We start from the raw sequence: 20,071 nt of genomic DNA on the forward strand, positions 1-20,071 counted from the left end.
TTTTAAAATCATTATTTTTGGAAGCAGTTAGAATTTTCTTATTTATAAATGCAAAATATTATATATTTTTAAAATAAGCATATTTGATAAGCACCAATGAATAAAAAATTGCTCATTTTATTAAAAAGGTTGTTTTTAAAAATAAGCACTAAAATCGCGGGATTAAAATTTGGCACTAAATTAAGTTTAACAGCTATGACTGGTTTAATTGGTTGGAATCAGTATGATTGTCCCGAAAATTTTAAATTAAAATAATTGATTTATTCCGATTTAACTTGTTCTTGTTCTATTGAAGGTGTTGATTCAATATTAAGCCCACTAAGAGGTGATTCATCTAAATATATTTTTGGACTTGAGAAAAAAAAAAGACTTTGAAAATACTCAATTTTATTTCAAAACACTCACACAGCTCTTATTCATGAGATTTTTGCCATTCAAACCTTATTTGCAAATGTAAGACTTGAATTCCCAGCTAAGGTATTAGCACACCTTATTCTTATTCAAACTTAAGATGAGTTATTATGAGTTAATAGTTTATGCTTAATTTTAAGCTATTTGTTTTATGTGATAATTTTTTTCTAATTTTTATACATATTTATTTTCTACGACTTACCTTCTTGAGATATCTTCTCCATTTTTTTTTAAATTGAAAACTCTATTTTTTGGTTCTTATAATCTTATTTCCTTCTTTGATAATTAATATTTTTCTAAGAGCCTCATTTTTTATATTAGATCGTTTAATTTTAAAATTTGACCTTCATAGGTTTTGTTTTCTAAAACTCTAATTTCACAAACAAGATATTTTCATCTCTTCTTTTGGAAATTTGAACTAAAATTATCAAATTTCTCTTCTAATCCATTATGTTAATACTTCAATCACTACAAGAAAAACCTAAATGATGACCAAAATTAATTAATCACTATAGTTACCAATTTAGATACTAATCTATAAACTAAAAATTATTAGTAACTAAATTAATTTTAAAAAATTCTAATTGATATCTAAATTGGTCATTTATATTAACTACTTAGGTTTTGACTATCATTACCAATGAAATGAATTGGTGACGAAATTAGTCTTTAGTTAATTATTTAGAGACCAATCTAAAAATAAATTCTTTTAGTAACCATTACTAGTAATTTAAAGTAGTTATGTGCAAACTAATTAGTTAAACTTAAAAAAATATAAATATAAAAAATAATTAAAAAAATTATGAAGTAAACAAACTTAACAAAAATTGAGATTTATTTGAATAAAATAACAAAATTAGAACAAATTTGAGAAAATTTTAACAAAAAAATTGAAAAAAAAAGAGTATTTTAACCTATTAAAAAAGACTTATCATGTATAGACAAACATTCATTTCTTTCATATATATATATATATATATATATATATATATATATATATATATATATATATATATTACCAAGTCACTCTTTTTGCATGAGATTTATTAGTTTAAATTATTATGTCTTTATACCTATGCTTATTTATTCATAACAAATTATTTTGTTATTGTGAGAACGAATATAAAATTTGAATGTTTTAAAAGTAAAGATAAATTTACCAATTCACGTATTAATAATCTTTCGTACCTTCATTAAATTACTTCAATGCAGAGTTTATTTTCAATGATATTTAAATTGTATGCTGATGATATTCTTTTAATGTAGTATGTGAGAATTATTTTATTTAAATAGAATAATACTAAATCATATAGCTTAACAACAATTAAGGACATTACAATATGTATCACTAATATATTTTCATAATTTCATCAAACTGCCGACCTTTTTCATTTCCTTTTCTATTCATCTAATTTTTTCTTAACTTTTCCTAGTTGATCATTTTTCTCAAAAATTTTCTTGAATAAATCCATCATACCTACATAATAACTCTCTCAAGTCTATGGACATATATAAAACTTCCTCCATTTTATTTCCATCATTATATATATGATGCTTTAAAAAAAAAAAAATAACACAGTGAACAGCACAAGTCTGACTTATGCAATATTAAAAAGAAAAAAGAAAAAATAGAAAAAATAGAGTCAATAGAGAACATTTTTAAACAGAAAATAATGCAACAGAGGAGGATCCCGTGGTAACAGCAAAGGGTAAATTTCAAGAGGCACTGAGAAGGTCAAGATTAGGCATTGATGTTCCTGCTAAGAAGGCCTGGAACATTGTGAGAGCAAGTTTTGGTTTATGCAAAGGAACTTCATGGCCTGCACCCCTTACAACCACAAACGTAAGTCCAGAATATTCTTGGGTCCATCCTCCTACCTGTTCCATTTATATAACGTAGCAGTGCACAAGAGTCGCAAGAACAGAAAATAAACTGAGAAACCAAGTTACAAGAAATTCAAGACAAAAAAATCAGTCATTGTGGAATGACTTACCTCCCCATCATCATACCATGCACGCCAAGGACTCACGGTAGGGAGCTTCAAAGCATTTATGCTATAGCGAGTAGACGTGACAGGTATAACCGTGTCCGTATTACCACTGATATAATCAAGGACATTGAAATGATTTTGTACGTTTAGATTATGTGAAATCAAGAATTTCATCAAGAGAGGGTTTCAGACAAAATGTAATTAGCAAATTGTACAAGGCAACGTAACAGATGCTGAGAATCAGTTTCAAGCTCTTCTTGGCTCACTTTACATATATATGTATTACATCAAACAAACGAGTAAACCCAGGTATTAGGTTTAATTAACCATTTGATCCTTCTTACAAAACTTGTCCTTTTAGTCCCTACACTTAAAAAACTCCTTTTAGTCTGTACCTATATCATTTTTAATTCCTTTTATTCCTTTTCATAGGGACTAAAAGACATAAAAAAAATATGTATAGAGAGAGATTTAAAATGGTATGTGTAAGAATAAGAGGGATGCCTTTACCTATATAGACTAAAAGGGAATGATTTTGTAACTATAGGTTTAAATCTAGATATAAGAAAATAAGACTAACCTGAACACCCATATCTTCAGACCCACGTCAATAAGTTCTTGATAAATATCGAGCACTGATATTGGAGAATCATTCCAGTTTGTATTTACCACGTCACTGCAAAAAATGAGAATAAGAGGATTGTGTTGTCTGTAAGTTTGGTAAAAGAAACCAAACAGGTGCAAATAGAGAGAGATATAGACAAAAGGTACGACAATACATTCTACGTTGTGCCTACAATCCCTAAAGTTGCAACCAATTATCAAAATCTCCAAATGATGTAGTTGCAGGGATTCTTAAATTATTAAAGCGATAGTAAAAATAAGAAGAAATGAGAATATCAAGACATGTGTGGCCATATGAAAAGTGCCAAGACAAGATACATTTGTACATGAGGAGATATGGGTTTGGCACCGATTGAGAAAAAGATTAACAAAAAATCAGTTAAAATGACTTGGACACAGATGAGAACCTTTAGAGAACCACCTATGGTAGTTGGAGAGACCAAAGCCCTATAAACCCCATACTAGAGTCTTACATTTGGAAAAAAGAGCAAGAGAAAAATTCTTATAAAGGTCGTCTTTATCTCGAAGATGAAACTAGGTGGCATTCAACTTACCTAATGTTATAGGCATCCTTGACTTTTAAAGATGCCTTTGATTTGTTGGATATGCAAGACAAGAAAATTGGTATTGAATTGTCCAAAAATTATGTTAGTGTGCCAATAGAAGAAGATTGGAACCATGTTAGGTCAATTATAGTATTTTAAAGATGTTTTATGACTCTACAATACATACTTGTGGTTCTTCCTACATGATTAGTCACATGTATGCGAAGGAGGTGTTTGGCATTGGGGAAAAAATTTGACAATACTCCCAAAGTAATGAAGAAAAGATAAAGTCAATGGCACTGAATATGAAGGGTAACTATATAACAAATACCGGGGAAATGTTGATGGAATTAATATGTAACTCATCGTTGTTGTGCTTGATCCTAGGAACAAGTTAGATTTTATTAATTACCTCATTGTGTATATATTTAAACTTGATAAGGCAAGTCAATTGAAGTCAAAATTAATGTCATCTTTGATCTTTGAAAACATTTTATGAGCAATATCTAGGTATTGAGGAGGGTTCACCAGGTCGCCAACAAGAATTACAGTTAGATGATGAAGATTATGATTCTTTGAACTCAATTGTCCAAGTGATTCAGTTCTGAATTGCGCTCTCTTGATCAAGGTGATCAAGGTTTGCTTGTGGAAGGGTTTCACAAGTTTGTGTTGGGATCTTGTAGGGTTAAAGATCTGGTGTAAAGTGTTGCTCTTCTTGTTTTTCGTGTAAGGTGTTTATACAAAGTAGAGGTTAATGGATTAGGATGATTACACAACTAGATGTAGCCTCTTTGGGAGGTGAACCAGTACAAATTTTTATGTTCCTCTTATTGACACTATTTGTCTTATATTAGTGACTTGATAATTATTGCTTACCCATCTTGGATATAAAGAAATTGATATTGATAATTGTTAGATATCGTTTGATATTATTAAGATATTGTTAGATATTGTTAATCAAAATATCAAACAATATCTTTTATTTACTCTATTTATTTTCCCTTCATCGTCTCTGGCAGCGATCACCTGTGTCGGAATCGTCTCGTCCTGCTCTTTCTAGATATGGTCTTGTTGATTCAATCGGACCTCTTTGGTATTTTAAGGTTTTCTTTTTTCCTCTCTTCTCTTCTTCCATGGTGTCTTCCGCTACCTCTTCCAACTCAGCCAGGATAACCATAGCCAGTGATAATCCTGATGCAGAGGAAGATCAGGTAAGAGATGATAAGTACCACAACTTGTTGGAGACCAAAGCCAACAATGATGAATGGTTGCTGGTCACCTTTTTGGTTCTTAGAGCAAACTCATTTATGCAGGAAATTAAAAATACTTAATTGAAAAGCTTTTTTGCATGATAAACAAGACCATCATTCCTCCTTATCTTACTTTGTGTGTTCTTTGTTTGCATCTCCAATTTGTATGCGTCACAATCAGTATAGCATTGCTTCTTTTGTTCTTTGAACTCATTTCAATACTAAGTGTAGAATAAACATGTATTAGAGCCAGTTTTTCAATCCTGTTTTGCATTTGTGGTACGTTCTTGCAAGAAAATGCATATGACATCCGTGATCAAGAAGTTCAATGCGAAGAATAGATTCAACCATAGGACAATTAACATACGAGTTTTGGTCAAGAAGCAAGGGGGAGCAAGGGGTGTATGCACCACCTTCTCAAAACAAGTCAAACATAGAGAGGCAAGTTTTGGCACAAATGGAGGAAAAGGCTCATTCAACGTTAAGGCTAAAGCTAGAGAAGCTCTTCAGCAAGCTTTTGTCGAAGAGGAAATTGATGGGTCTTTTGAGAGAGGATCACCGGAGAAATATAACATCAATGAGGCATGAGTCTGGAATTAGCACCACCTCCAACCCAAAACCTTAAGGCAGTGGGTTTATAAAGCTTCATCCTTATATGGTGTTCAACTTTTTCATTTTCATTCAATTGGGACTTAGACTCACTTAAATTCTCAATAATCTCCCTTCAAGTGTGAGTCTCTTCACATTGGCACTTCCCCCTTAAGCTTTCACATCACACAAACCACGAGTACCCCTTACTTGTATCGCCGATCACATAACGGGACATGCATGCCTAACCCTCCATTAGGAAGACTTTCGATACAAAGACTCGTCTGAACTGGTCACGAAGGCAAACCTTCAACTTTGATGATAGGTCTTCTGAGAGAGGATCACCGGGAGATACAACATCAATGAAAAATTAGTCCACCCACACATAAAGGATTGTCACCACCTACAACCTAAAACCTTAAAGTAATGAGTTTATGGATCTTCATCCTTATATGATGCTTAAATTTTTCATTTTTACTCAATGAGGTACTTAGACTCACATTTTGATTCCCAACAGGAGGGTGTGTCACTCAAGGCTCATCTTGATGAATTCAATTCAATCTTGATGGAGCAACTTCAAGACATTGATATCAAGGTAGAAGATGAAGATGGAATGATGATTTTGCTCGCCTCTGTCCCATCGTCCTACGAGAACTTGGCAAGTTCTTTGAGCGTAGGAAAGGATTGCATTACGCATGAAGAGGTGAAGTCTAGCCTCTAGACAAGGCAGTTTCACCTCAACATTTGAGTGTAGAAAATTTGTCGTCTTTTGGGTTGGTGTTCTTCAAGAAAAACCCAACGTCCAAAAGTTGAGGAAGACAAAGATTGATCCTAAAGATGCTTATAGGTATTGCAAGCAGTCAGAGCATTATAGGATAGATTGTCCAATATTGGGGAAATAGGATTAGGTGGCAGCTATAGCTAGAAAGTGGAATCATTTGTGATGATCATGTGTTGAGCATTGTCTTAAGACAACAGTAATTTGATAGGTGGGCATTGAATCCACATGAGTCCTCAAAGGGACTAGTTTACCATATTTGATGAGTTGAAAGGTTATAACGTTTTGATAGGCAGAGATACTTCTTGTAAGACAATTGGTGTGGCATAAAAAGTATCATCAGAAATCATACCAGGTGACGGAGAATGAGTTAAGAAATGTAGTCAAAGAGTAGGGCAAAGTTATCCAAGAGAAATGTCCCATTGTGTCTCAAACAAACACTTGGCGGCAATGAAATGATGAAGAAATTGCATGAATATGGAAGAGAAGGTGAATATGAGATATGTCCAGTGTGGTGGAGACGGTAAGGGATCATTAGTGTAATTTAGGGTGGATGTTGCCATCGGAGAGAAAGTGAGACAGAATATTTTCACCTGTGACATTCTAAACACTTTCTCATCCCAGTTCACCTAAACCTTATTTGGAGCTTACACCTTACTGTTTTTCCTTCTATATTTTTATTTTAAATTGAAACCTTTTACATTCGCATCAAATACTGTGGATGCAAATAGAAAATTTTCAAGTGCTTCTCAAGTGATCATTACCTGCAGGTCTCCCATGCAGCAGGCTTATGATCTAGATCAACATGAAGAACTGTTTGGACCTCAGGTCGATTGAAGTATGCAGTGGAGTGACTTTCGGTGCATGGATCATACTGTGCACTGAGACGGCGTCTACCAATTTTCTGTAGCATGACATAACACATCAATAATAATGATATGTAGTACAAATCTGTCACGTGCACTGTATAATCGTATTTAAAATATATTCACACTTACATTCTTTCTTCTCACCAGCCCACTTAGCTGACTAACATTGCCATGGCACGGTGGTGTATACAGACTGTATGGGTCTATATTTCCAAGTTCGTCGTAAGCAATGTCCCAAATTTTTTCACATGAATTTGATGGGTGTTCAACTGATTGAAAATCACAAAGTTGGTTCAAAAGCTTGTATGTTTGATCCGAAATCAAACCACTTGACCACATAAACTCGAACATCCCTAATTGATCATTATAATCATCCGTCAGAGCATTTCCTACCTGCAGCAGAGATATATGGATTAAACTAATAATAAGAAGTGACACAAATCAAATATTTATTTTTATGCAAAATTAGAACCCATACCATGAAACCTTTCAGATTTATAGCATTTTCTTTAGTAGCTGAGTTGTACTTAACAATAACTTGGCTAAGTTGAGGAACGTAATGTCCTGATACATGAGATTAATGATTGAACAATATCAATTAGGACATGTTAAAATCTATAAGACCATAATCAAAGAACTCGAACATCTACTCAAAACAAACAGAGCAGTATTGAAGTGCCAAATCTATTTCAGCTGACAACATAACCACTACTAGCAAACAATGACTTTAAAAAGAAAACAATGAAACAAAAAAACAGAAAAATCTAAAGAACAGAATATCAGTTACTTTCAATTTTAAACTTACGCTGAGCAATATTGTTTACCTGCATAGCTCTCACCACTAATTAAAAAGTCGCTTCTTCTGTATTGAGGAAAACGCTCAAACCACTTTAACAGAAATGATAAATTGTCCTCAGCTGCACATAAAGCTTTATTAATTTAGCTTGCACAAATTTACATATAGCAATATAAGGTGAGAGCTTTAGGGCAGTTAACCTTAACCACTCAGTCTTCTTTGATTCAAGCAAAACCAATATTAATCATCAATGTAAGACTGAACGGTAAAGATCCCTGCTATCACCTAATACGCGTGTGTGTACATGTGCAAATGTGAACCTGAAAAAACGGAAGCTGAATGAAAAATTGTACTACCTGTCCTCTTATCGCCATTGTTCAGCAGGTCGGATCCGTTAATTGAATATGAAAATCCAACTCCAACAGGAGTGTCAAGAAAAAGAAGGTTGGCATCTGAAAAAAAAATTAAAAAAAAGTGGTAAAATATAACTTTTCATATAACCTCTTCAACTTTCATCTTCAATGTTTTCTTCTCAAATAAGTTTTCCGATAACTTTTCCAAACAAATTTTTTTCTTCATATTTTCTCTCCTAAAAATTGTACGGAAAAATTTCTCCAAACACGACCTGAAAGTGGAAAGGAAGGTTGTGGTTCACCTCACCTCGGTTCCAAGCATAGGGATTAGGATGAAGAGTCTTGCCATCTGAATTTATATGAAAGGGTCCAATTTCCTCTGACTGTCCGTAAGCAATGGATGAACAACCAGGTCCTGCGCGCATGCACACCAAATATTTGATTTCGTGTCAATCGATCGTTAACAATGTTATACGTAGCAGCAGAAGAACTAAAACAAAAATGAATTGTTAGCTAGTGAAGAGCAAATTTGAACTCGCCTCCATTGAGCCATAAAACAAGGGGCTTGGAATGAGGATCTTCAAGAGCCTCGATGAACCAGTAGAAGAGTGCTCTCTCAGCATTCTCATCGACGGTGATGTACCCAGCGTAGTGTGCGAAGCTAACGTTGAAGGTTTGACCCGGGAGCGTACCGACCCGGTCCTTCTGTTGTTGGAGCAACGGAGGGTCCGTGGAGAAGGAGGTTGCAACACCGCTGCATAACAATAGAGTGGCTATGCACAAAATTTCAGACCACCCGCGTTGCGCCATTTGCCACTCGATGCAGGAGCTCCCAGGATCTGTTACTGGTTAGTTACAGATAAGTCACGCCCTTTACATTGATAGCATTCGTATGGGATTTTATATAAATAAAAAATAAAAAAATATATATTATAGTTTTTAATTAAATCTTATTTTTTATATTTTTAAAAAATTAATTTAGCTTTTTCTTTAAGTGGGTTTGTACAACAAGGCAGTGAACGTTTTAATTTTATACAATTTCACTTCATCTAGTTCTCCTTCGCAACCATTTTACTAATTACAAATTATTATTTATTAAGAGTAACCAGAGTCTCTCTGACATATTTACTAATAATCACGTGGGTATACAACGTTTCTTAAGGACTAAACAAGTTATTTGGTGTTTACGAGGAAATTCTCATTGAGAGGATGTTACAAACAAACATTCTTTCTATCTAAAAATTTAACTTTATTGAGTGAAGAATTTATAAATATAAATTATCTCTAAAAAATTCTTTATAACATGCAATGATCCTACTTAGGAGTTGAATGATCCTACTTAGGAGTTGAAGCTTTATAACTTTCTTTATCTAAGAAAGAATTTACATAGAATATGTGTATGTATTATACATTTTTTATTGATTTTCCATGAAAAGACTTCCTTTTATGAACTTTCTAAATTGGGCCATTGATGTTTGTCTTATGGTATTGTTTTTTAAACATGTTTGTCTTTTATGTAACACATTTTATTGCCACGAATTGTGATAGGGACATGTTTTTTCTTTTAAAACTCCTTGCTTCTTCTAGTAACTCCATATTGAACATATAATCTCATATGATTAGTATGTTGTGTCAAAATCATTCTTAGGATGAGTTCCAATTTAACTTTTTACAACCCTTAGATGTATCACATATTGTAATGTGTCTTTGATTATTTCATATTAGATAAAGATAGGTCAAAACATAAAGAAGGAAAAGTTGAATTATATTTTAAAAAATTTAGAATCTTTTCATAATACATCCTCTCATGAAGCTTGAGTTGGTTGGCACTTGGATCAAGCCTAGTGTCATGAAGGCAAAGAGGAAAATTTGTCATTAGTACTTGTTGCCACTCACCTCAAGTTCGACATCAACTCCCAATGACGATCTGAGTTAAGCAACATAGAACTTGCACTGAGTGTCATTTTACTCGTGTTAAGCACCACTTTCTTTTTAGTGCAGGCGCTCAGCTTGTAACATGTGACATTGGGCACTGATTATGATGACATGACAAATTTGACTAATTTCTCCTGATATTTTAAAGAAAAAGGGAATTTTTTTGATAATTTTAAAGTGAGAAACACGGTTTTGAAGATCTATAAGGTCGCTAGGGTATTTTGGAGTCATTTACTCTCCTATTTGATTATTCATCCTCTTTCATTTTTCATTTTTTTTTCTTTTTAGGCTCTTCATGACAATGAAGAGATATCTCATTTTGTTGAGGTCAGATGTAATCAACTAAATTTTTGTGTAACATGTATTGTTTTTATATCAAACTCTCGTTCGACTCTAGTATTTAGTTTTTATGTTTAATGTTTGTTGTGGTTTGATCATCCATAATTTAATAATTGATTCATTAAGTATTGAAAAATATTTTTTCTAATTTAGAAGTGAAATAAAATACCTAATAAAACTTTTGCTATGAAAGCAATAAATATGCTTATTAAGTGCTGAAAGAATTTATTCTTAATAAATAAACCTAGACACGTTCTATGGAATTAGGATGCCATATATTTTCCTATTCATTTAGTCTTGAAAGTGTTTGATACAATCCTGGGAAAAGTTTTATTTGTCTTTGCATAATTTTAATTATTTTAAATATTTATATAATTTTTTAATTTTCTTTTGTCTAAATTAACTATATATTACAATTATTGTCATGTATTACACAGTTCCTTTTAAATAACAATAATTAATTATTACTTATTATTATGCAATTGATACACTTGCTATTTAAATCTTGCTAAGAGTATTATATGTCTTTTCCTAATCTTAACAAACCACTTGTGTGCTACGATTAATTAGGAATTAACTTAGTGTCAAACATAAAATTAGTTGAGTTAACTTTTAAGTTAAGTAGTCTTATATTTACATTTGGATTTTGGATTTGATAATGTTTCTAAACACTTAAGAGATATTTTTTTCCTCTTTAAACCAGTCGCATGCTCCTTATAAAAGATAATCCACGCTTTTTATAAAATCAATTTGATATTTTGAGTTCATTTTGGAAGTTTTGAGAGTTCTTTACTCTTGGTTTAATTCTTATTTTGATAAACTTTTTTGAGGTTAGGGATTATTTTTCACTTATCCTTTAAAATTCATTACAAAGAGAACATGTTTTTTTCTATTTTTAAGTCTCCATCAATTTTCTAATTTCTTTCGCAAAATATTTTTGTTTTACATGTTATTTTTCATAGGTTTTTGGTGAGATATGAAATGGGATTACTATGAGGCATGCTTTTACAAGTTTTTCCTTCTACAACACCTTCTGAGTTAATCAAAATCCCATTAGCCTCCTAAACTCCTCATTAAGGCAAGGACTATCAAGTGATGTTTGTTTCTTAACTCAGTAATTAAACTTGTTGGTATGAAAAAGAAAATTATAGGAAGAAAGCAATAAAATTAATCTCCAGCAACTCTTTTACTATATACCATCCTTATTTTTATTAGGTTTAATTAGTCAGATGATACCCACTTTCGTTTAGATGTATCAGTTTGGTACTCGTTTTTAAAAGTGTGTCTATCGAGTTCTAACTTATGAAGAAGTATCTCCATCAGGTTCCTTTCAAGCAAAAATTACTAAAACTATTAATTTAATTAATGACTTTTACCACTAAATTTTAATATAAATATCAATACTTAATTTTGTAAATCATTTTAAATTTTTAAATATCAAATATCATTAACAGTGTTAATAATTTGTTGCTGAAAATGACCTAATTGAAGCGTCTTTTCAAAAGTTAAGACTTAATTAAAATATTTTTAAAAGTGGATACCAAACTGACACATCTGAATGAAAGTGGTACCGGTCGACTAATTAAACTTTTTATTACTAATACGTGAGTGGTTTGAATATTCTTCCCCTTGTGACCGGTTTTCATGATTTTTCTTGTTTCCCTCTATACTTGAGAGGAATGAATGATCATGATGCCCTTACAAAGAAGGACTTGCTTTATTGTATTCTTACTTTGAACCGTAACGGAGAAACAACAGCTTAATGGACCCAAAAAAAGTGATAAATACTCAATGAAGAATCATTGAATTCCCACCAATATTTCTTGATACATTCACCAACCTCTCCTCAACGCTATTCCCATTCAATTCCCTCTCATTTATGACCCGACCAGACCCCCACCTTGCTCTTTACTTTTCTTTACTCATTCATATTGTCCTGCATGTTTCACTGTCTCTACCTTGCTCATTCACTGAGTCAAAATATTAAAAATCAAATAAAAAGTCTTGTTTTGTTTCTTAAAGATCTAGCTTTGCTCCGTATGCTCAGCCACAGAAATAAAGTACCCTAGCTTTAAGCTTAAGACAAAGACAATAATAGTTTGTTTCTTAGTATCACATACTCACGTAACCTAAAGATTTAGTGGGTTCAATTTTCATTTTACAAATCAGTTTTGTGGAGTTGAATTATGTATAAAGTTTACTTCTTAAAATGGTATTAGAGTTATAGATTTGAGTTTATCCTAATGAGATATGATGTTTGTGAGTGCCTATTGTGCCATCCACTATATGTAGATTTGTTGTTTATTGAATCTATTATCCACCCGCTATCGAACACTTATCAGACTACCCATTAATATTTAGTCAACACACATCAGTTGTATATGTCTTGGCATGAATGGGGTGTGTTGGAAGTTCAATCAACTAAATAAAAGGTCAATTTACAATAAGTGAGTGCAAACCTCATCTTACAAGTCCAGTTTGATAAATTTGAATTAAACTTAAAATTTACTTATTAGCATACTATCAGAGTCATGTTTGGACTATATTATAAATAAATCTGTTGTTTATTAGAATCTATTGAATCATTCGCTATCAAGATATTTGTTGTTTGTTGGATTTATTGTCCGTCCACCGTCGAGTCGTCGTCCTTAAATACCGATTTTATAAAGTTGAGCAAGGCATTACTTTAAACTCTACGAATCGAGTCAAAGAAGGCTCTCTCAGATGTTTTTTCGTAGAAGTCCACAACCTTTGTGTTATGTTACATCAGAGCTACTTCATTTTTTCCTTAAAAGATCTTGGTACTAGTAATTGCAAGTTGCAACCCTGTTGTAAGTTAACCCTTCTACTCTATTCTCCGCTACAGAAAAAACATAAAGCATAATTTTTTTTCTTTTTTCATCAGTATTTTCCTTCGAATACTCTGTGTTACAGATAGTGCATGGAGATATGGGATGTAGAAAAGCACTGGAGTATGCATAATTATTCTGGTGTTGAAGTTCTGAGAGGGGCATTTTCCAAGTTTGCCGTGAGTGACTAACTATCTTGCATCATTTCTCAGTAACCGACATCTCTCCTTGCTGATGGCTTTGGGAGTGTTCGGTTCAGTTCTAGTTCTGACACTCTTCTTCAAGCACTTATCATCCCAGCAACCAAACACTGATGATTTCTTTGTGTCTGAGTTCTTGAAGAAGATGGACTTAGCATCCTCCCAGGTTTACAACTTTTCTGCTTCTGTCTGTTCATTTCAAGGAGTTTCATGTGATGCCAAGAAAGAACATGTTATTGGGTTAGTCTTTTCTGGCATGAAACTTTCTGGTCCTATTCCACACACCACCATAGGTAAGCTCACAAAGCTTCGATCTTTGGACCTTAGTCACAACAAAATCACTGACTTGCCTCCTGATTTCTGGAGTTTTAGCATGCTCAAGAACCTTAACCTCTCCGGCAATCAGATTTCTGGTTCATTGACTAACAACATAGGAAACTTTGGTTTGCTGGAAGTGTTGGACTTGTCCAACAACAATTTCTCTGGGCAAATTCCTGAAGCTATTAGTTCCCTCATGAGTCTGAAAGTCATCAAACTTGACCACAACTGGTTTGAGCAAAGAATCCCTTCTGGGATTCTTAAGTGTCGTTCTCTTGTTTCAATTGATCTTTCTTCAAATCAGCTAAGTGGGACAGTTCCTGATGATTTTGGTGCTGCTTTTCCTAATCTCACTACCTTGAACCTTGCTGGGAATAGTATTAATGGCAGTGATTCTGATATTTCTGGGTTGAAATCCATTGTGAGTCTCAACATATCTGGAAATTCCTTTCAGGGTTCTGTGATGAAGTTATTTCAGGGAAGGGTTGAGGTCATGGATCTTAGAAGAAACCATTTTGAAGGTCCCATTTCTCAGGTACATTCCATCTCTAATTACAATTGGTCTCATTTAGTTTATCTGGATTTGTCAGAGAATCAGATGCATGGAGAGATTTCCAAAAATTTGATTGAATCCAAGAACCTAAAACACCTTAACCTTGCCAACAATAGATTTAGCAGACAGAAATTCCCCAAGGTTGAAATCATATCAGGATTGGAATATCTGAACTTGTCCAAAACTAGTCTCATTGGTTACATTCCTGCTGAAATCTCTCAACTTCGTAATTTGAGTACACTTGATATTTCTATGAATCATCTAACAGGGAAAATCCCTTCACTAAACAACACAAACCTCCAAGTTCTTGACCTTTCAAACAACAATCTGAGTGGAGATATCCCATCATCAATCATAGAGAAACTCCCTTTAATGAAAAAGTACAACTTCTCTTATAACAACTTAACCTTCTGTGCTTTGGAAATCAAATCAGCCATCATCCAAAGAGCATTCTATGGATCATTGAACAGTTGCCCCATTGCTGCAAACCCAAGTTTTCTGAGAAAAAGAGCCACTGAAAATAAGGGAATGAAGCTAGCCCTAGCATTGACCCTCTCAATGATCTTCTTGATTGCTGGGCTTATGCTTCTAGCTTTTGGTTGCCTTAAGAAAACAAAACCATGGCCTGTGAAACAAACCTCGTACAAAGAAGAACATCATAACATGTCTGGTCCCTTTTCATTCCACACTGATTCAACCACATGGGTGGCTGATGTGAAACAAGCAACATCAGTCCCAGTAGTGATCTTTGACAAGCCACTATTAAACATCACATTTGCAGACCTTTTGGCTGCAACTTCAAATTTTGATAGAGGTACCCTTTTGGCTGAAGGGAAATTTGGCCCTGTTTATAGAGGATTTCTACCAGGTGGTATTCATGTAGCAGTAAAAGTTCTGGTGGTTGGATCCACTCTTACAGACAAAGAAGCTGCAAGAGAACTTGAGTATCTTGGAAGAATAAAGCATCCCAATCTTGTTCCTCTAACAGGATATTGTGTAGCTGGGGATCAGAGGATTGCTATATATGACTACATGGAGAATGGAAACTTGCAAAATTTGCTTTATGATTTGCCACTTGGTGTACTTCAAAGCACAGATGATTGGAGCACAGATACATGGGAAGAAGATGTGAGTAATGGGATTCAAAACGCTGCATCAGAAGGAGGCATCACAACATGGAGATTTCGGCATAAAATCGCACTTGGCACTGCTCGAGCATTGGCTTTTCTGCATCATGGATGCTCCCCACCAATCATTCACAGAGATGTTAAAGCTAGCAGTGTGTATTTGGATTACAACTTGGAGCCAAGACTCTCTGATTTTGGGCTGGCTAAGATTTTGGATGAAGAGAGTGCACTTTGTTCACCTGGGTATGTTCCACCAGAGTTTTCTCAACAAGAATTCTGCACCTCAACTCCAAAATCTGATGTGTATTGTTTCGGGGTTGTGCTGTTTGAGCTGCTATCTGGGAAGAAACCAGTTGCAGATGATTATGGTGATGTAAAAGAAGCAACTTTGGTTAGCTGGGTGAGAGGGTTAGTGAGAGAGAACAAAGGTTCGAGAGCCATTGATCCGAAAATTCGTTGCACTGGAGCAGAAGAACAAATGGAAGAGGCCCTTAAGATTGGTTATCTCTGCACTGCTGATCTTCCTTCCAAGCGACCAAGCATGCAGCAGGTTGTTGGACTTCTTAAAGACATCGAACCTTCTAATTAGCATGACAATAAACAAATGTTGTCGTTTTTCTTCTAGTTTTATCACTTTGACTTTTGCTGCTGTAGGAGAGTTCCATGAAGTAAATGTAAATCACTTCAAATATTCAAAAGTATGTTCATGTTTTACCACACTCTTAATATGGCAGTTATGCAACGCGTTTAGTCAATCATTTATTATAGGGTTTTTTTTACAAAAAGCATGCAATTTTTTTTAAAAATATCAATATGGATAGATCTAACAAAAATTACAAAAACGGATAAGTTGTATCATGTTGTCACAACTTTAGTGCAAAACACTTTTAAATTGAAATGTGTTAAAGTGACATAATTTTAATTTAGTGCACTTTATAATGAAATGGTGACAGGTAGACACAACTTTCAGCTTTGTAGAAGTCGTATTAGGATGACATACTTCAATTTAAAATGTTTTGAAGTAAAGTTGGATCATGTGTTACTTTGACACGACACGACTTTAACTTTAAAAGTATTTTGAACTAAAGTTATGACATATTAACACAGTTTCTTGATAATTGTTATGGTATCGAACAATGCAGAAACATAAGATTGTGACAATTAGAATCAAAGAGAAATAAGTAAAAGAGCAAGAAAAATAACATGCAACTCTTTTAAATGTAAGAGGAAAAATCACAGGACGATAATGAACAAAGTTCCTCTATAAAAAAAAAGAGTACAAAGCTCTTGAATGAGAACAAGAATCTCACCAAAATACACTTAGGTGTATATTACAAAGTGTGTCTCTCTAAATGTTTTTCTATCTCTTTTTTTATTTATAGGTTTCAAAACTGAACCTATAAATAAGTCATATGAAAAGTCTTCTGAACTCGTAAATAGGTTATATGAAAAGTCTTCAAAACTTAACTGGTAAATAGGTCATATGAAAAGTCTTGAAAACTTAAGCAGAATAATGATTATGATTATTGCTTAATATAACGTGTGGTATTAGGAGTTGAATGAGAACCACGTATCATCTCTCACATTTATGTTCATCTCATGACTTCATCTTCTTCCCTTCTCACTATTCATCCTCTTCAAATTTCTTTTTACTTTGTATTATGCGGTTCTATTAGTTCATTATCATCTTCTCTACTGTTCATTCTCTCCACTATTTATCTTTTTTCCTGAATTTTCATCTTCTTTGAGTTTCTTTTTGATTTTTTCAATTTTTTTTCTTCATCATGAATCGTATGTGAGTAACGCAAACCAAATCGTGAATCACATGATTCACAATCGATTCAGCGATTCATGTTTCGATTCAGGTTACAAAACGATTGATCAAACAATATGTATCGCTGGGAGAGAATTTTGCGGTTTATTTGTCCTATAGGAGTGAAATGTAAAAGCTCTCTTTTATGTCAGTTCTTTACATATTAACGTAAATATTGACCATTTATTTACAAAATTATGCACTATGCATTTTTTACGTCTGTTGCTTACATATTGTACATAAATTCAGTAAATTAGAAGATTGTTTTTATGTTAGTGCTTGTCATTAGGGATGGCAACGGGGCGGTGCGGGGACGGGTTTCGCTATCCCATACCCATCCCCGCATAAAAAATTCATCCTCATCCTCATACCCAAACCCAACGGGTATCAAACTTTTTTTCCATCCCCATCCCCATCCCCACCGGGTAACGGGTATAATCTCGTACCCATACCCGTACCCGTGTTCTAACTACTTCAATATTAATTTTTATAAAAGAAAAAAAATTAAAAAACATAATATTATGAAATATTCAATATTAGGAGGATTTTCTTCGATGCCAAATACCTTAAAATAAATTATAATTGTTTACATTTTATATTAGAATACCAAATAAAATGTCATGTGAACCAAAACATTTATTAAATTTGCAAACTACAACATTGATGAACTTAGTTGATAAAATTAAAAAAATATTTCAAAAACATATAAAAGGAAAACAAATATTCAAATTAAAATATATTTTAAATGTTTGTTTACTTCAATTTTTTAAATTCTAATGAATCTCTTTTTTATACACTAATAAAAGTTATAATATATCACTTGATCAAAATGACACAAAGAACAAATAATAAACATAATAATAAAAGGAAAACAAATATTCAAATTAAAATATATTTTAAATGTTTGTTTACTTCAATTTTTTAAATTATAATAAATCTCTTTTTTATACACTAATAAAAGTTATAATACATCACTTGATCAAAATGACACAAAGAACAAATAATAAACATAATAATAAAATTTTGACATAGATTTTGTATCTTTTGAACTTCAATATATGTTGGATAGTGACAAAAAAATATTCATAGCAATTACATTAAATTTTTATATTGTAGTAAATAAAAGTTATTTATAATTAAAGTGAAAAAAATCACAGTATGATTAATAGTGAGTTATAAAATAACAAATAATTAGATAGAATATATCGAAATATTATTCTACATGATGAAAATAAACAATAAATAAAAATATTAAAAAACTAACAAATGTGTGTTTTAGAAATAATTTGAGAGACTATCGAAAGAAATCGCACAAAGGAAATCAAATGTATAATTAAGGTATGATAAAATGAAAAATACCTTAGAGAACTAATTATTAAATTACGTTTGAAGTGGTTAAAATTAAATAGAAATATCATTAGTGACCAAAAAATTTGTCATTAAATTACAAATAAATTAGTAATTAAATTGGTCACTAAATCAAGTATCGATTCGATCATTGAATCAGTCACTAATTTAGTCATTGATTCAGACAATAAATCAACTACTACCACCAATGACGAAAAATAGTGACTGATATGGGTTACTGACTAAATTAGTCACCATTTCATGTTTTTCTTGTAGTGAATTATCATATACTATTCCTAAATATCATTATATATATATATATATATATATATATATAATTTTAACCACTTCAAACAGAATTTAAAGTGAAAAAATTGCATTATGATTAATAATGAGTTATAAAATAAAAAATCATTAGATAGAATATATCGAAATATTATTCTACATGATAAAAATAAAAACAATAAATAAAAATATTAAAAAACTAACAAATGTGTGTTTTAGAAATAATTTGAGAGACTATCGAAAAAAATCACACAAAGGAAATCAAATGTATAACTAAGGTATGATAAGACGAAAAATATCTTAGAGAACTAAGAAAACTTTTCAAATATCAACATATATACTTAATGGTTGAAAAATAACGAAAATTATTTTAATGAAATAAAAGAGTTCTTCAAATTAAACAAAAATTAATAATAATAATAATAAGTAAAGAATTTTTTTTATATTACCTTAAATTGAGAGTATAAACATTCTCATGCGAAAGGAAAATTTATAATAAATAAAAATATTAAAAAATAATATAAATATTCAAATGTGAGGCATAATATTTTTTTATTAACATACATCATTTTAACATAATTACATAAAGGTTATGATAAGATAAAAAATATATTGGAGATGAGAATGAGTTTTATGACAAATGAAATAATTAAAAGAAAAAAATATATATATATATAGGAGTTACTTGATTAATTGTGAATATTTTAATAATTTAAACGAGAATGGAGATATGGCGGGAACGGGTATTATGGCGGGTATATGTACATCCCCATACCCATCCCCATACCCAACTGAAAAAGTCGGGGATTCCCCATACCCATACCCATACCCAGTCAATGCGGGGATTCCCCGTCAAAACGGGGACGGGTTCGGACAATACCCACGGGGACGGGTTTATTTGCCATCTCTACTTGTCATTCAAAGATAAATAACAATCTTACATAAATGTACACATTGTTATATATGCATATCCGAAAGTGCTAAAAATATGTTAGATCCTCATCAAACAAATGCAAAATTGACAACGTACCCCTTTTACGAATCATTCATTTATGTGAAGGTATCTCAACCAAGGAGAGGTTAGAATACATATATGCTTA

At 32.3% G+C, this 20,071-nt stretch overlaps 2 protein-coding genes across 2 annotated transcripts; one reads left to right on the plus strand and one right to left on the minus strand.

Annotated features, from left to right (window-relative positions):
- Positions 1–1,919: 1,919 nt before the first annotated feature.
- Positions 1,920–9,078, minus strand: LOC114163810 (serine carboxypeptidase II-2). The gene is made up of 10 exons (XM_028048147.1): positions 8,745–9,078; positions 8,513–8,620; positions 8,209–8,304; positions 7,881–7,973; positions 7,535–7,620; positions 7,186–7,449; positions 6,952–7,091; positions 2,983–3,078; positions 2,406–2,511; positions 1,920–2,289 (listed from the first exon to the last, which is right to left on the minus strand). The coding sequence occupies exons 1-10, from the start codon at positions 9,013–9,015 to the stop codon at positions 2,128–2,130; spliced, it is 1,422 nt and encodes a 473-aa protein (XP_027903948.1). The 5' UTR covers positions 9,016–9,078; the 3' UTR covers positions 1,920–2,127.
- A 4,106-nt stretch (positions 9,079–13,184) lies between these two features.
- On the plus strand, positions 13,185–16,281 carry LOC114163809 (probable LRR receptor-like serine/threonine-protein kinase At2g24230). Its single transcript, XM_028048146.1, has 2 exons — positions 13,185–13,310; positions 13,414–16,281. Exon 2 carries the CDS (start codon positions 13,563–13,565, stop codon positions 16,113–16,115), a length of 2,553 nt encoding a protein of 850 aa, XP_027903947.1. The 5' UTR covers positions 13,185–13,310; positions 13,414–13,562; the 3' UTR covers positions 16,116–16,281.
- The last annotated feature ends 3,790 nt before the right edge of the window (positions 16,282–20,071 follow it).

Source organism: Vigna unguiculata, chromosome 9, assembly GCF_004118075.2.
Source record: "Vigna unguiculata cultivar IT97K-499-35 chromosome 9, ASM411807v1, whole genome shotgun sequence".
NCBI lineage: Eukaryota > Viridiplantae > Streptophyta > Magnoliopsida > Fabales > Fabaceae > Vigna > Vigna unguiculata.